Below are 17,315 nucleotides of genomic sequence, written 5' to 3'. Positions count from 1 at the left end.
AGAAACAAGGCAGATATAACATTCTCCATTTATCTCAACTCTATTTTTGAGAGAACAGTGCTGTGGGAAAGCCAGGTCATTTTCAGGTGGGCCTGTGTCAGCCCAGGCCTCATGTTAGCCTTTTACCCACAGTAGGCGTTATGGGTTGAATTACGTCCCTCAAAAACATATGTTAAAGTCCCAAACCCCAGTACCTATGAATGTGACCTTTTTTGGAAATAGGGTCTTTGCAGATATAATCAAGATGAGGTCGCACTCTATAAGGGTGGGCTGTAATCCAATATGACAGGCGTCCTTATAAGAAGAAAAGACAGAGATACAGGGACGGGAGCTCCATGTGAAGACATAGATATGTACAGGGAGAAGATAGCCATGTAACAGCAAAAGTAGATTGGAGTGATGTGCCTGCAAGCCAAGGAGTGCCTGGGGCCATCAGATACTGAAAGAGACAGGAAGGATCCTCACCTAGAGTCTTTGGAGGGAACTTAACCCTGCTGATACCTTGATTTTTATACTTCTAGCCTCCAGAAGTGTGAGAAAATAAATTTCTGCTGTTATAAGTCATGCCAGTCTGTGGTATTTTGTTACAGCAGGCCTAGGAAACAAATACAGTAGGTAAAAATAGAAAATTCAGTTGCCCTAAATAAATGTTAAATCCCCTGGCTTCAGTAAATGACATTCTAGGTTTTTTTAAATAATACATAGCCAAGATTGCCCAATCACAGTTCCTGATTTTTATGAGATCTTAGGGAAAAGGTGAGTTTCTTAAAGACTGGAGGTGGGCAAATATACTTTTTATTTACAAAGATCAAACCCACAAATTGTAAGCTAAGGAGCTCTATCAAGTGTAATTTTATAGGGGAGCGTTAATGGGATGGTTTACAAGCACGTAGAAAAGAAAGCGTCCTATGTTCCGTATGAACAAATATACCAGACCAATTTGGAGTTCCTTTTTTTTAAAAAATTAATTTATTTATTTTTGGCTGTGTTGGGTTTTTGTTTCTGTGCGAGGGCTTTCTCCAGTTGCGGAGAGCGGGAGCCACTCTTCACCGCGGTGCGTGGGCCTCTCACTGTCGCGGTCTCTCCCGTTGCGAAGCGCAGGCTCCAGACACGCAGGCTGAGTAGTTGTGGCTCAGGGGCCTAGTTGCTCCGCGGCCTGTGGGATCCTCCCAGACCAGGGCTCGAACCTGTGTCCCCTGCATTGGCAGGCAGATTCTCAACCACCGCGCCACCAGGGAAGCCCCTAGGCATGAATTTTAATTATCTGTTCAATATGATTCAACATGACAAAAGTGCCAAGAAAGGTAAAATGAACTCAGAGGTCATAATAAAAGGATACGGCCTAGATCAAGGAAAATGATGGGTCTCCCTCTCTTCTGTGCTGGGCAGACCCTGCCTGGATTATGTCATCAGTATTAAGCAGCACCCCCTAGAAATGCACAGGCATCTGGAGGGGATGCTAAGATACTGGGCAGGGAATCAGGGTGCTTGATCTGGGTCACCATTACTGCAAACACTCTGCCTGCCTGGGAAGGCCTGTCCTGACACCTGAGGCCCAGTCAACTTGGCTGTGGCTTGGACGCAGAAAACTCTGTCCCCAGGAGTGATTTTGAGAGGTTCTGCTCATGTCTTATTTATTTTTGTGTCATCGGTGCCTAGTATACCACCTGGTACATAATTATTTGTGAAATATATAACATTAAATGGTAATCCCCACCCCCTCCCCCAAATTGCATGGTAATCCCAAGACCAGTTCTGGTGTGAGTTCCTGGGCTGTAACTGGGTGAGCTGACTCTATTTCTATCCGCAGGATCCCTCTAGGTTAAGGCCAACTTGGACCATGTCTCTTCTTAAGGACATTTTTAAAGGGAAGATCCATTCTGCTTCATCACCATTATTTTCAAACAGTCCTGTTTGGTACTAGGACCTCCCCATGGCCACTAAAGAATGGCCCCTAACCCCCAATGTTGGGGGAGGGTCTCTGCAGCCTCTACCAATAGAGAGGAAGGAGCCTCTTGGGGTCCAAGCCAAACCACTCTCTCAAACTGGTTGCAAAGAGTCTGGACTGGCTGGAAGAGCCTGGTTCTGAGGGGTCCCACGTGGGGTGCTGACCTGTGAAATCCATCCTAACAATATCTCTTCTCCACTCACTCAAGCCTGAACTGAAGGCAGGAAATAATTTTTCCTTACCATCTTCTTTCAGAAGACCATTTGGCAACAATTTTCATAAAAGCTTTTGCCAGCAAAGATTTAAAAAAAAAGAAAAAAAACTAAATGATAATTGCATTGGGCAGACTTTATAGGCTCCTGATTTCAGGCTGCCTCCTCCTAGTTGACTGTATTTCTCTCTCACTGAAACACATCAGCTCTCTAATCAGCTGGCTTTGTTCCACTGCGGAATTGCCTGATAACTGTCTCAGCTTTTGCCCATCCTTGAGGGGCATTGTGCACACTGAAAGCGGAACTATGCCAGTCACAAAGTCTGAACTCTAATTCACCTCTACTGCTTAATGGCTACTCCACTCTGGGCTGGTCCTGTAAACTTTCTGAACTTCAGTTTCCACTAAAACAATAATAAGCCTGCTCTTGTTACCAAGTCCAAGCTTGTTCTGCTGGCCACATGACAGGCCAGTAAATAGAGACGAGTTGTTGAGGCAAGAAATAGTGACTTTGTTTGGAAAGACAGCAGACCAAGAAGATGGTGGACCACTGTGCCAAAGAACCATCTTCCCCGAGTTAGAATTCAGTCTTCTTTTATACTAAAAGGGGACGGGGTGTGCTTGGTTGCAGCAAACCTCTTGATGCCAGAATCCTTTGTTCTTGCAGCTGTCCACGTAGATCCAGTCACAATGTTCCTATAAACCTCCAACAAGATATTATGCTCTGTTCTGCAACTTTTTGTCTCTATATGAAAAGTGTTATACCTTTAGAGGTCAGAGCCTTGGGAATACACTATCCGGTATACTTCAGGCTATAGGCAACATTCTTAACTTGTAGCAAAATCAATAGAATACAGAGGTTAAAGTAAAAGAAAAAAGAGCTAATGTGGAGTCAGATTTGTTCTTCCCTGTTACACTCGGTCTCTGGGTTTGCTTTGCTTTATATTATGAAGGTGCTTTCTAAATTCTAAACCAGCAATCAGATATGAAGAATTGCCTTTCCCTAATGGTCTCTGATCCAACTATTTTCTAATTCTGAGATGAGCGTTTACCTTTACATCATGTTGTGTCACTCATCCATTTGTATCAATAGAAGGACTTCCATCATTCTGCATCTACTTATTGGGCACCTATTATGTGACAGGCACTGCATAGGGGCTGGGGAGTTAGAGGTAAAAGATGGAGCTGTCAGTAATTTTCAGCAAAGAATGCTATGGAGCACATGGGGTTGATACCCAGTCCAGACGGGGGTGGGAGGGTCTGGGATTGGAGGAGTCGCAGACAATCCTCCCTAGAGTGCAGGTGTCTTTGCTGAGTTCTGGAGGATTTGAAGGAGTTAACCAGGTGAAGGAGTCAGGAGAGGATGAGCATTCCTCTCAGAACAAGTGGCGTGTGAACCTAGAGAATAGTGTTTCTCATAGGGGGTGCTATCAGCAATTTGAGGGGACAAAGGTACTTGTATGAGACCCTCCCATGCATTGGAGGATGGCAGGCATCCCTGCCCTCAGGCATGAAATATCACAGTACCTCCCCACCCCCCCACCCCCAAACACACAATCAATATGACAGTCAAAAATGCTCCTTCCCATTTACAAATGCATACCTCACCACTCCATCAGGGAGACTGGTGCCCTTCCCTGGTTGAGAACCACTGCTAAAAAATGAACAGTGGCATGACTTAGGAACCAGAGTATGATTGGGGAAGAAAAAAATGAGGAAAGCAGAGGCCAGATCATAAGTGGCCTTATATGCCATCCTAAGGAGTTAACTTTCTAGGGGAAACATCCTTGATTAGGGACAGATAGATGGTATATTAAAGGGCTTTGGATTGAACCTGGCACATAATACATGGTCAATAAATTTCAGAGCTCTATATCTCTCAGGATCCTGCCAAACCCACTTCAATTAGCACCTGTCCTGTTCTTATGCATATGCAGTGTCTGTACACTTCCCGAGTGTACATCTCAGTCAAACTGGCTGATGACGGTTAGCTCTCTAATGTCCATTCAACTGAAGGGAAACCCTGGGGAGGGGCAAGACGGCTCCAAGAAGTCGGTAAGGTGTGCAGCAGACTCAATCCCAAGGATCTTGGGCTCTTCTCTGCTCTTATGGCCTCGCACTCTGGCTGCATAAGGTCCCAATACAAGCAGACTACAACTCAGAAAGCAACTGAGCCCTTCTATACCAACAGCCATGGCCATCAGTCAAGGCATCTACCACTCGCAGTTGCAATTGCCTGATTACTAATCCATCTCCCACACTAGACGATGACCTTCCTGAGGGCTGAGAAACCAGTCTATTCTCTGTATCCTCAGTGCCTACTCGGTGCCTGGCACATGCTGGACGTTCAGTAAGTGTTCATTGGAATGAATGACTGAGAGTGTAAGTGAACCTTCCCTGACTACAAGCCCAGCAACAAGACCAAGGATTTCTACCATCTTGTGAGAACAGAGACTCAGTCCAGCTGTATGCCCCAGAGTTTGGGTTGAGTGGAAGAAGAGAAGAAGAGAGATCAGGGGAGAGGAACGTCACAGGGGAGGATCCACTTTTGAAGAATTTGGCTACTGGATTCATCATGGTCAGTAAATTTCATCAGAAAACACACGTGAGAAGAAGAGGGGACTCCTGTCTTGGCAAGTCAGGGACCAATTGTGATGGCCTGTCTTAGGAAGGGACATTGTAACATGCAGTGGGGTTTGCCTGCCTGTAGTTTCCAAAGTTGGTTCTAATTAAATTGTAACTTTCTAGAACAGAACACATGTCCACACAAACACAATAGCAGCATTATTAATAATAGCCAAAAAGTGGAAACAACCCAAATGTCTATCAACTGACAGATGGATAAACAAAATGTGCTATATCTATACAATGGAATGTTTCTCAATCATATAAAGGAATGAAGAACTGACACATGCTACAATGTGAATGCACCTTGAAAATGTCACACTAAGTGGAATAGGCCAGATGCCTAGGACCACATATTCTATGATCCCATTCATGTTACAGGCCAGAATAGGGAAATCTATAGAGATAGAAAGTAGATTAGTGGTTGTTTAGGACTGTGGGGTATGGGAAGGTAGGGAGTGATAGCTAAAGGGTACAGCTTTTTTTTTTTAATTGAAGTATAGTTGATTAACAATGTTGTGTTAGTTTCTGGTGTACAGCAAAGTGATACAATTATATTCTTTTTCAGTTTTTTTCCATTATATTTATTACAAGATAATGAATATAGTTCCTGTACTATACAGTAGGACCTTGTTGTTTACCTATTTTATATTTGGAAGTTTGTATCTGCTAATCTCAAACTCCTAATTTATCCCTCCCCCTGCCTTTTCCCTTTGATAACCATAAGTTTGTTTTCTATGTTTGTGAGTCTCTTTCTGTTTTGTAAATAAGTTCATTTGTATCATTTTTTTTAGATTCCACATATAAGTGATATCACATGATATCTGTCTTTCTTACTTCACTTAATATGACAATCTCTAGGTCCATCCATGTTGCTGCAAATGGCATTATTTCATTCTTTTCTTATGGCTGAGTAATATTCCATTATATATATATGTACCACATCTTCTTTATCCATTCCTCTGTCGATGGACATTTAGGTTGCTTCCATGTCTTGGCTATTGTGAATAGTGCTGAAATGAACATTGGGGTGCATGTATCTTTTCATGTTATAGTTTTATCTGGATATATGCCCAGGAGTGGGATTGCTGGATCATATGGTAGCTCTATTTTTAGTTTTTTAAGGAACCTCCGTACTGTTCTCCATAGTGGCTTACACCAATTTACATTCCCACCAGCAGTGTAGGAGGGTTCCTTTTTCTCTGCTCCGTCTCCAGCATTTATTATTTGTGACTTTTTAATGATGGAAATTGTACACTTTAAGTGGATGAATTGTACGGCATGTGACTTATATTTAATAAAGCTGTTAAAAAAAAACAAAAGAAACTTCTAAAGCACGGTGTTAACCTGGGCTTTTGAGAACTATGTACCACCCGGAATAGCGTGCCAGAATTGGCACGTCTGCATTTTCCCGAGTTTGTCAAGTTGACTGAATTCTCTGTGACCCCCCTCCCCTCTGCAGAGCTGAGTGCCCCTTCACAGGGCTCACTGCAATGCCTGACTACATGGAAAGAATGTGATGAATATTAATGTCATCAAATATGCAAATTCAGTCTTAATTATTTAAAGAAAATGATTAGTGTCTACTTTTAAGCTAGTAACTAACCAAGGAATAGAATGCAATAGGTTTCCCTACCTCCATTGCTGTAGAAAAGGGAATGATTATGACTTCCATTCTGATATGTAAGATTTTTTAATTCTAAAGTTTTATTTGTAATATTCTTTCTGGTCATTTTTATGTTACTCAAAGCTTTTCAAAATCAGTTGAATGACCTTATAGGGGTTATGTCAATATGTCAAGTTTGACAAGGTTCTCAACCTTTAAACTGAAAACTTTTGCATCATCAGAAAAACAAAAGGTTCTGTTCACCCCCTGAATCAAGTAAATGTTGATTTATATGATTTTTCTGTAAATGACTAGAACCACAAAAAGCAGAGAAATGTCATTTGCATTATCTGACTTTGAGGAACTGTATTTTATAGACCCTTTTCTGGGTAAATATCAAGAGTAGTAGAGGCTTGTTGAACTGGGCTGTTTTGCATTTTTAAAAATTTGCATTGGTGTTTCAAGATACTTTAAAAGTCTAAGGAAATAGCTCTTTTTTTTTTTCCTTACTAAAGAAAGTGAGTGTGTGCTCGCACTCACCCAAAACACTCCTCTAAATTTGAAATTTTCGCACTGAGGTCCCGTGTGCCTAGTTTTCTTTCTGGGATCTGGGATCCCACTGCATCCCCTTTTGCTTACTTAACAGCACACCCTCTTTACGATTTGTAACCCAGCGCCTGTCCCGGCTGCGTGGCGCGGGAGATGTGCACGGGCAGCCCTCCCCCTGGTAACCGTGCAGCCACATGCTGGTGATGGACCCCAGCGGCCCAGCACCAGAACGTGGAAACAGCTGACTGCTGACTCAGAGGGGGAAAGCAAGCCACCCACGAATCTCATTGCAGCTAGCTGCTGCATCCCTATCCCATAATCCCTTGCTTGGTCTGCTGCAGTCTTTTCAACAGACGCTGAGTGAGAAAAAGATGTCCTGTAAGATAAAGATTGATTGGTTTGAATACCGAAAGGGGTCTCCTACTTGTTAATGACCCAGAAACATTCCTGCCGACTTTCCTGAGCCTCCTCTTATTTCCTCCATTTTTCTCTTCCTCTCTTCTGTTCATGAGCTGGCACATCACTCCATAGAGCAGAAGATATGCTGGGCTTCTGATGATGGCTGCACTGCATGGTAGGGAATTTTAACCAGTCTCTTTGCATGGTGTTTCCAAACTTGAGATGTTAGCAGAAATGTGCATTGATCTTGTGGATTGTCGCGGGCTGCAGCGCCAGGCCGGGGAGGATTGAATTCTTTGCCTCGTTAATTTGTCTGCAGAAATGGGTAGGTCCTAAATGTTCGGATTGCTTAGTCTTACGCCAGGTGAATAACTGATTTCTTCTGCTGTCTCTGTTCTGGCTCCCCGAGACCCCCACCCCTTCTCTCTCATGGTGATGCTGTATGCTCTGTAACTATAAGATAGAGGGAGACCCCCACTCTGCTTAAACAAAAGCATCAAATTAACAAGAATAGGGAGAAAGTCATGCAGGATTTTTCTTACCACTTTTCTAATGTGATCTGACTAGATCTTTATTTTTACTAGCCTTTATTTTAATGTGTATGTCGGCCTATTTTAAATATAAGATTTGTTTTCCCCGTGCATCTCTCTGCTGGGTACAAAGATGGGGATGAAGTGTTTAATTTGCAGGATTCCTTCCTTGGTACCCCAGGGTGGAGGAGGCTGTGATTCGACCCTTCCCCCACTGTGTCCTCTGTTAGAGAACCCTGGGGTTGAGTGCCACAGTTCCCAGTTACCATTGGAAACCCATTCATTCATAATGCATGCCTCGACCCTCTGAATTCTGAATGCCATTGATAATCGGAAAATATGCAGGAGATCATCTGGGGTCTTTTCTGACATTTTTTTCCCTGCCTTTGAAATAAGCTCAAATCTGGGTGGAGTTCAATGGTAGCATTACACAGAAGGGAGATAAAAAAGAAAAAAAAAAAAACTTGGATTGGACCTTAGGTTTGCTTCCTGAAACAGTGGGTCTCATTTTGTATCATCTTTGCAGAAACAATGATGCCCCACCCTGTCATTATTCCTTATTTGGTGGGGGTGGGGGGGCGGGATAGGAGAGCAAGTAGGAAGGCTATTTATTTTAAACTAAAAATTGAATGTTAATTAGTAGATTTCTGAACATCAAGGTAAAATGATATTTCTGTCTTAAATGATGGTTTCAGTGTCACAGCTTTAAGGAACAGATCTCAATTCAGAATGAGGCATTTTAAAAATTATTAGTTCGGTTCTTTGGCTTAGATCATTTTACAGTAGTTTTATTCCTCGTGAATAAATTGTTAGAGGTTTTTTGTTCTTGCTTTTATTTTAATTAGAATATGTAAGGAGAGCCATTTGTTTGCCCAGTTGCTTGAATTGATCTCTTATGTATTAGGATTCACTCCTGCCTACTGTGAACCTATTTTCTGGTGTCTTTCAGTATTTTCGGTCAGATGCTTTAGCAGCATCTTTACCAAGCCACTGTAGTGTTAAATAATGCACGCCCCACCCGAGCAAGCACACAATGAGAAGTTTCCTGTGTGCTGTGGTACAAGAAAGCAGCTTTCTGTCGCAGAGATGAGAACAGCGGCCTTTCCTAAACCTCTAAGTATTTCTTTCCAATTTTCTCCTAGAAAGACACAAGGGATTGGCATCAGAAAGGTTAAAACACGGCTGAAGTAAAAATGTTCTCTGATAGAATGTGCTGTTTCAAGAAATAGGAATGTAGCGTATATATAACCCACACATTTTTTAAATGGAGAATAAAATCTATACGTATTTTCACCATAGTTAATATTATAATCCTGAGATGACTTAATTGTTTTATTTATATGATAACGAAAGCTGAGTGGATTTTGTTGCTTGTGAAATGAAGTAAAAAATACTCCTTCTTTGTCTTACTCAGAAATAAAAATGTCCTTCACTCGGATACCATTAGACATTAATTTCTCCAAACTCATGACTTTCTTTTATCTATCCTTAAGTAGAAAAAAAATCCTAAATATGTGGCAATTTAAAAAAATTTAACTGGCTTAATTTTTGACTCCCATGTGCCTTTTTTCATTATCTCTCAGATAAAACTAAGATTTTAACCAAACATTTGTGTGTATTATTGATATGTATAGAAGAGAAGTACTTTCAAACTTTAAAAAAACTGCTACCAAATTATTTACTGTCAGGTTTTTTTCTTTTAAAAGAAGTGACTGAATTACTTCTAATTGTGGCAAAATTCTCATTTGCACATACCTGTAATTGCTTTTTTTAAAAAAAATCTCTGATGCCATCTGTGCCCCTTTATTACTTATATAAGAATTTTAGTGTAGATTTTATAGAATATGCTCTATAATGAGCTTGGCTCTTAGGGTTCTTTGAATATTATTATTATGCAGATTGTTTGAATTTAACTGATCAGGTTTCCTTCTAGAAGTTGAAGATTTAGATTAGACCAAATACTGAAGAAAAAGAAGCCCAATATAATTATTCAAATAGCATCATTGGAGGAGCCATTCATTCCTGCCTTTTGCATGTTAGTCTGTCAACCTTTTCCTAATTTGCCCTCTTCTGCCTTCATATTCTCAGTAGCTTCCATTCCTCTGTTAAGTGCTTTTTATTATTATTCTTGAAAACTTAATAGTTTAAGTAAACATTTATTTTAATAAACAACAGATTTAAATAATATGCTTCCATCCACCAGGGCAAAAAGAGGGGGTTGCTGTTTTTGTAGGACTGTGTCTTTTGAAGTTCTGATGTAGAATGCATTTCTCTTCCCCCTTCTTACTAACCTCACCCAACTCCCAGAGCTTAGGGCCCTGGCTGCCCTCTGCCTTTCCCAGAACATTCAGCCTCTTTGTGTAGTCCCCAAGGAAAGCAAGGGAAGAGACTTGGCAAGGTGATGAATGTGGGGAGAGGAGACCCCACTCACCCTGACTGCCCCAGGGTACTGTAAAGTGAAGGTCAATTAGCCTGACCACTTAACACTTCATCACACAGGGCCAGCCTTCTGGAACTTAGAAAACCCAAAGTAGATCTTTCTTTTTTTTTTAATTTTATTTTTATCTTTGGCTACGCTGGGTCTTCATTGCTGCTCGTGGCTTTCTCTAGTTGCAGAGAGCGGGGGCCACTCTTCGTTGTGGTGCGCGGGCTTCTCATTGCGGTGGCTTCTCTTGTTGTGGAGCACGGGCTCTAGGTGCACGGGCTTCAGTAGTTGTGGCACGTGGGCTCAGTAGTTGTGGCTCACGGGCTCTAGAGCGCAGGCTCAGTAGTTGTGGCTCACGGGCTTAGTTGCTCCGTGGCATGTGGGAATCTTCGCAGACCAGGGCTCGAACCCATGTCCCCTGCATTGGCAGGTGGATTCTTAACAACTGCGCCACCAGGAAAGTCCTGAAAACCCAAAGCAAATCTTAAGAACTGACTACAAAAGGTGAGGACTTTTATGAAGAAGGTAATTACAAACAGTTATCTCTACTAAGGAAAGAGGTAGGGGAAACAGGCATAAATATTATAAAGACAAGTTGGGGCATGGCTTAAAAATCAACTTCCATATGGTAAATCCCAGCAATCTAGGGAAGCTGTCATACACCTGACCCTGGAGAGAAGGAGAGCCCTTGGAGAGCTTGGGCACATCCTTCCCTGGAGACAGAAGTTAAAGTGGACGGCCTCCTCAGGTCCCCCTCTTCACCCCCCACACACTCACACACCTACTGTCAAGAAAGATATTGCATCTGGCTTTTCTAATTTACAAAATGGCCCATTTGGGATAGAGGCTTGACTTAACTGGAAATAGGTCACCCTGTTTTAATTTCACTGAAGATCGTCCTCTTTTCTTTCCTCTGGTTGAGTCCTCAGTAACGCTGCCGATCCCATTGAAGGTGAATAATAGTATGCTCATAAAGTTGAAAAATTCAAAATACTTTGTTTTTAAAATTGTGTTTTAATCTGTGCCTTGAGCTCTAGGTACCACCTGCTCTGGCAGGGAAAAGGTAGCATACTGGGAGTTATAGATAATCCTAGTGGTTGAAGATCTACTTTCTATAAATGTAAAAGAAGATTTTTAACTTCTTGGGAAGCTGATTTTAGCATGGCCGCACCACTGTCGTTGACCCAACCACAATAAAAAAGGTAAATATATTCATAAATAAATTCAGCTAAGTGGCAACAAAGAGAAGCCATAATCCAGGAATGCCATAAAATTAAACAATAGAAATGGAATCTAGTGCCTTTAAGATGATTTATAATCAAATATGCTCCTTCTTGCCCACAAATCACATGTTAAAATTTGATTTTCCTAAGGATTCTTGACCTGTTTCCCAACCATGTTTTCTAGCCCAGCCAGACAAGCTTTCACCAACTCCCTCTCCTTCTCCAGAAGATGCTTCAGTCTGTCTTTTCTCTTCCATCCTCTTTTCCTCCTCTTCCTCACTTTAGTGTCAGAAATAAAGGGTTTGGAAAGTTTTCTGATCTCAGTGGTGTAATTTGGAATGGGAAATATGGTTTCAACTTTGGAATGTGAACGCGGGCATTCTTCTATCATTTCATCTCCTCCTATCAAATTCTTCTTTTCCATTTGGTTGTAATTTCCACCAAGTTGTAGATTTGAGAAAGCGAGCCGGGCAAAATACCAAGAGATGACGTGAGGAAAAAAAATGCTGGGACAGGGTTTTTCTATGCCCAAGGATTTTGTTTTGTGATGGTTGCATTGTTTTTACCCACACAAGCTGTGTTTAGTTGGCAAATCTCCACTAATAAAGAACTTATATGTCAACCTCCTTAGATTTTTTTATTTCCATGCATATGTGTCTTCAGTAGTTCTCAATTTCTTTTCCTGCATTTGTGAGTGTGTTGAAATACGTCACTAAATATTTACCCTCTGGATCACGGCTTATGTTGCTAAGCATTAGACTATCGCTTAGGAAGGCAGGTAATGTCTGACGTCAAGTGAAAATGTTCACATGAGATCAGCAAGTGCTGCTCTTTTCTGCTACTGGGACCGAGTCTTCCCATGTTATACCTCATTTGTTCAGTCCATTTGAAAAAAAAAAATGTGTCTACTGTGTACCAGGCATAGTTCTGGGTGCTGAGACTTCTGCAGAGCAATCAGATAAAAATCCCTGCCCTCATGAATTTTACATCCTAGTGGGCAGAGGGGAGACAATATGCAAAATAAATACGTTGCACACTGAATTGGAGAGAGACCAGTGCTATGGAGAGAAACAGAGCAGTGATGGGGGTGGTAGCAAGTGCTAGGAGATAGGGGCAAGTTTCAGTTAGAAACAGAACGGTCAGATGAGAATGGTCAGGTGATGTTAAGCAAAGAGCTGGAGAGGGGCGTGAACCCCTCTGTAAGCAGTATTGTTGGTTTTCCGCCGACAAGGAACCTCAGCTGTTCTCCCCACACAAGAGCTCTCATAGCTGGTTCATGTCAATATTACACTAATGTTGGCTGTTTGTGTAGTTTTAAAATGGCTCTTCCTGCCTTCGCTTCTGTATCATTTCCTTTCTATTGGCCTTTTGTCAACGTGTCTGGTACTAGTTCCTGCATCCGAAAGCATTTTGGCTCCTACAAAGTCCAGCCAGGTGTGTTTTCATGTGTTTCTCTCTAGGAATTAGTTTTGTGGATCTCCAGGAGAAGAGCAGTTCTATATTCTGATCTCTATTATCATACACTTATTTCTGCTGGTTATGTGAGTAAGAAGGATCTTTGACAGTTCAGAAACCAAGATGGGGAAAGGAGAACAGCCGAGAGTATAGATAAGTATTTACAGCTTTTCTAATCAAAGGAGACCAGGAACTGTGGTGTGCCCAAACACTTTGATGAAAGGCTGTCGGATATCTCGTGTACATTCCTTGCGGCATATTCCGTTGGATAGAAGGCTTCCCACAGTGCTTCTGAGCATGCCCCGTGCCTCTGTTTTCCCTTCAGGAGTAGTCAAATTCCTTTCTACTGTGGGCGTCCAGTTATATTCAGGGAACCATCCTTATCCTGGCAAAATCTTGGTTTGGGGCTCTTTGGGGGTTGGAAACCTTTTGTGTTGTTTCTGGGAGTCCTGAAATCCAGATGTCTTCAACAGGTCACTTGTGAAAGGTTGTAATATTGTCATAATTTTAAATTACTGCTAATGAGTAAACTTAATTTACCATATAAATTAACAATGCTAACAAAGACTTACTCTCACCCACTACAATAATTATCATGAAATTTGAAAATTAGAATGAAATGTCTTTTATTTCCACTTTGGAGAATAAAAATGTCAGCTCAGGAAATTTCATTTAGTCAACATATATCATTTGATTAAAACAAATGTTTTTTCCCTTGCCAAAAATCCAAAATTCAAGGTTTAAAAAAAAAAGTAAAATCCAATATGATGTTTTCTCCCTGCTTGTTTCAATACTCCACATGACTGATTATTTTGAAGGGTTAAAGGAACATTTTCAAAAGCTATTCAAAATAAAATTCTTTTTAACTGATTTTAACTGAAAAGTTTAATATGTTTTTTTTTTAAAAAAATATGGAACGCTTCACAAATTGATGTGTCATCCTTGCTCAGGGACCAAACCAATCTTCTATATTGTTCCAATGCTGCTGAAGTGAGCACTCTACAATTTTTATGTCTCTCTCTCTCTCACACACACACACACACACACACACATGCCAGGAAAGTGTTAAACTTGCTTAAGATTAGGTAACATCAGCTTATCAGATAAGGCAGAAATCTTGAAATCCGAGCTTTCTGATTCACTGATTTTACTGGATGACCTTGGGCAAGTCATTTAAACCCTCAGCTTAGGTTTCCTTATCCTAAAGCCAGACAAATCCATTCCTTCCCTGTGCTGATGTCTTAGGGATGCAGTTAAAGAAAAGCAGACCATGTGCCAACATTTTGAGCTCCTGAGAGAAGAGCTGCATTTAATCCAATCGATGGGTATCATTCTCTACTCTGGTTCTTTAGGAAGACAGTCTGTGAGAGTGTAGCAGATAATGCTGGCTAATTAAGTATGTCCCACCTACGCTGTTTAACTAATGCATGGAGTTCCGATTGAACGATTGAACGTGACACTCTTGTACAGCAGGTGCTTTTACAAGCTTGATCTGTTTATTAATCGTTCTCTTTAGAGAACTTACCTAGAAGGCACAGAGTTGGAAAAAGGGGTGTGTCATGTTTGTAACTATACTCCAATGTGTGTAAATAGAGTTTGCTGGAGAAAAGCTGACATGCTTTTTTAGAAGTTGGTGATTTGGTGGGGGAGAAAGAAGACCATCATTTATACTTGGAAAAGAGTGTTTCCTTTAGAAAATGTGGAATTGTTGATTCTGTAAACACAGGTCTCAGGCCAAGTTAAAATGTTATATGTAAACCAAGCTTCCATAGCACAGCTTTCTGAAAACCCAAGGTCAAGGATTGTGGTTGTTTAAGGGGTGAAAAGGTCATGGGTTTTGCATTCTGGCAAACTTCCTAACTGAGCCTCGGTTTAAAAAAATCTATAGAATGGGAATAATACTACTTCCTGCCTAGGGTCATATTGAACCTTAACTACTTTTTTTTTGGAAAGAGCACTTCCATTGGGAATTAAGAGGCTGTGGACACCTTACAAACTATTTAGAAAATTAGGTAGTGAGTTTTAGCTCAGCTTTGGTTCACCCCTTTGGGATACAAGCCAGAAATTCTTTAAGGTGATAAATGGAGCTATGTTTTATGTTGTAGTTTTTCCCTCCCTTATTCTTTCATAAGCCCTCTGCTTTCTCTGTTACCCTCTTCCAATTCTCATTTTCTGGCCTGACCTTTCACATTTTGAAAGCTCCTCTGAATTAAATCACTCACCAGACCCTCAGACACCCACACGCGAATACCAACAGACATTTCTTAAAATAATAGAGACTACCTCTAGCTTTTGTCCCCATTCCATGGCAAACACATTTTAGTTCTGAAGAAAATACTCTGAACCCCATACAAAGTTTTTAATGAAAAATTCTAATTATTTCATTCCTGGATATTAACAGTATGTAGGGAAGGAAACACTTTTCTTCTACACACTTAAGTTCTGTAACTGAAGCCTGTGAATTAAACTGGCAAAAGACAGATATCAGGAGAAAAAGGTATACACATTTTATTGATATTTCATTTTTCCGAAATAAAATATATATTTTATTAAACTTCATTGATTTACTATTTTAAATTTTACATGCATAGGGACTTCACGGAAAAGAAGAGGCCATTAGACCCAAGACCACAGATTATGGAGAATTGACTAGACAAAGGAAAAGGGAGTTTGGACTCCAAGGGGCGGTAAATTGTGGGAAGGGGGCCAGGATATGTATGGTAGATAAGGGTGGTTTAGTAAGGTTTGTTATGCATACTCCTCTCTGGTGATTAAGAGTCTTCTTCTCTTCCTGGTATGGGAGAGTGGGGTACCTTTACAAATGGGAAATGTGCGTCCTGCTTTTGGGCAGATGGCAGAGGGAGAGGGCTCTTCCTCATCTGATGCTTCTCAATCACCTTCAGCTCAAAATAATCCTTATATCAAAGTGGCTTATTTGGGGGTGGCATATTTTGACCCCCTTCAAGTATAATAGTTGGGAAAACACATTCTATCCTAGTAAGACTATTCTATTTAATATAGACTATAATAAGACTATATATATATATATATATATACTCAGATATAGTCATGGCTGGAGGCATGAACAGGCAGGGCTATGTAAGTATTTATCCCTTCAGCTACCCCCACTTTGAAACCCAGCAAGCTACCTCTCCTTTGTTTCTTGCAGTAATTTAATTTTTAATACAATTGTTAAAGGTTACTTTCCATTTAGTTATTTCAAAATATTGGCTCTATTCCCCATGTTGTACAACACATCCTTGAGCCTGTCTCACCCCCAGTAGTTTGTACCTCTCACTCCCCCACCTCTATCGCCCTCCTGCCCCAACTGGTAACCACTAGTTTGTTCTCTACATCTGTGAGTCTCCCAGCAAGCTACCTCTCTGTACAACATACCTTCTAATTTGTTTTCTTTGCATGCTGAACCTGTGATTACTTTATTGATCTACAAATAGGCCCCTCACTGTACACCCTCTATAGCGATGAGGATTGGTTATAGCCATGTCAAGGTCACAACATGGAATTCTACCTGTATTCATAACACAATGCCTCTAGCGAATAAACCAATGATTGATTTGCATTTGCAGATTATTATATGTTTTTCCGTTTTGGTTTTTCTGTCTGACAGCGGCAGCGTGCAGGGTCAAAGACAGCCGGCCCCCCATGTCAGTGGTCTAGGATGGCAAGTGAAGCCACCAACATCCCAAGTCCTGTGGTGCGCCAGATTGACAAGCAGTTTCTGATTTGCAGTATATGCCTGGAAAGGTACAAGAATCCCAAGGTTCTCCCCTGTCTGCACACTTTCTGCGAGAGGTAAGCCTCCTCTGTGCTCAGAGACGGGGGTTTCACAGACTGACCTCCTACAACCTGCCAAGGGGTTCTTTCCAGAATTCTACAGTTACCTATAGGAGACAATAAATCTTTTGTGCTTCTGCTAGTCATCTAGAAACGCAATCATGAGTTGCCAAGAATGTACTTTATTTCAAAGAACTATTATAAGCGGGAGAAAGCAATCCAATAGCTACTGATTTATTTCCACAGGAGATGGAACATTAAATATTTTAAGATTCAAAAAATTTTAAAAATTTCCTATTGTTCTTTGTGAAACAGTTTTTGCCAACCATAGATCCCTCATGGTGGATCTTTGGTGAGGGCCAATTAAAAAGCTATCATTTTCAGGACTTCCCTCTGGCTGTCCATTGGTTAAGACTTCGTCTTCCAATGCAGGGGGTGCCGGTTCGATCCCTGGTTGGGGAGCTAAGATCCCACGTGCCTCGTGGCCAAAAAACCAAACATAAAACAGAAGCAATATTGTAACAAATTCAATAAAGACTTTAAAAAATG

The 17,315-nt window shown here is 41.1% G+C and overlaps 1 protein-coding gene and 1 pseudogene across 4 annotated transcripts in view; one reads left to right on the top strand and one right to left on the bottom strand.

Moving 5' to 3' along the window:
• TRIM2 (tripartite motif containing 2) overlaps window positions 1-17,315 on the top strand; it is a 102,550-nt gene that overhangs the window by 29,686 nt on the left and 55,549 nt on the right. For 3 of the 4 annotated variants that reach the window (XM_089912308.1, XM_089912306.1, XR_016393368.1), the window contains one exon: window positions 16,600-16,784. The exons of the other annotated variant lie outside the window; for it this stretch is intronic. In XM_089912308.1, the coding sequence (XP_089768434.1) occupies window positions 16,651-16,784 (134 nt within the window). In that variant the 5' untranslated portion in view covers window positions 16,600-16,650. Of the gene's footprint in view, window positions 1-16,599; window positions 16,785-17,315 lie in introns of those variants that run through there. 4 annotated transcript variants of the gene reach the window in all.
• On the bottom strand, window positions 13,877-13,969 carry LOC115803992 (U6 spliceosomal RNA; annotated as a pseudogene).

The sequence above is a fragment of the Delphinapterus leucas genome, chromosome 5 (assembly GCF_059928025.1).
Source record: "Delphinapterus leucas isolate spDelLeu-1000000601 "Yukka" chromosome 5, BTC_Dleu_Yukka2, whole genome shotgun sequence".
In the NCBI taxonomy this organism is placed as follows: Eukaryota; Metazoa; Chordata; class Mammalia; order Artiodactyla; family Monodontidae; genus Delphinapterus; species Delphinapterus leucas.
Note: the sequence above shows the minus strand (reverse complement) of the source record. Positions and strands in the feature narration are given on the sequence as shown.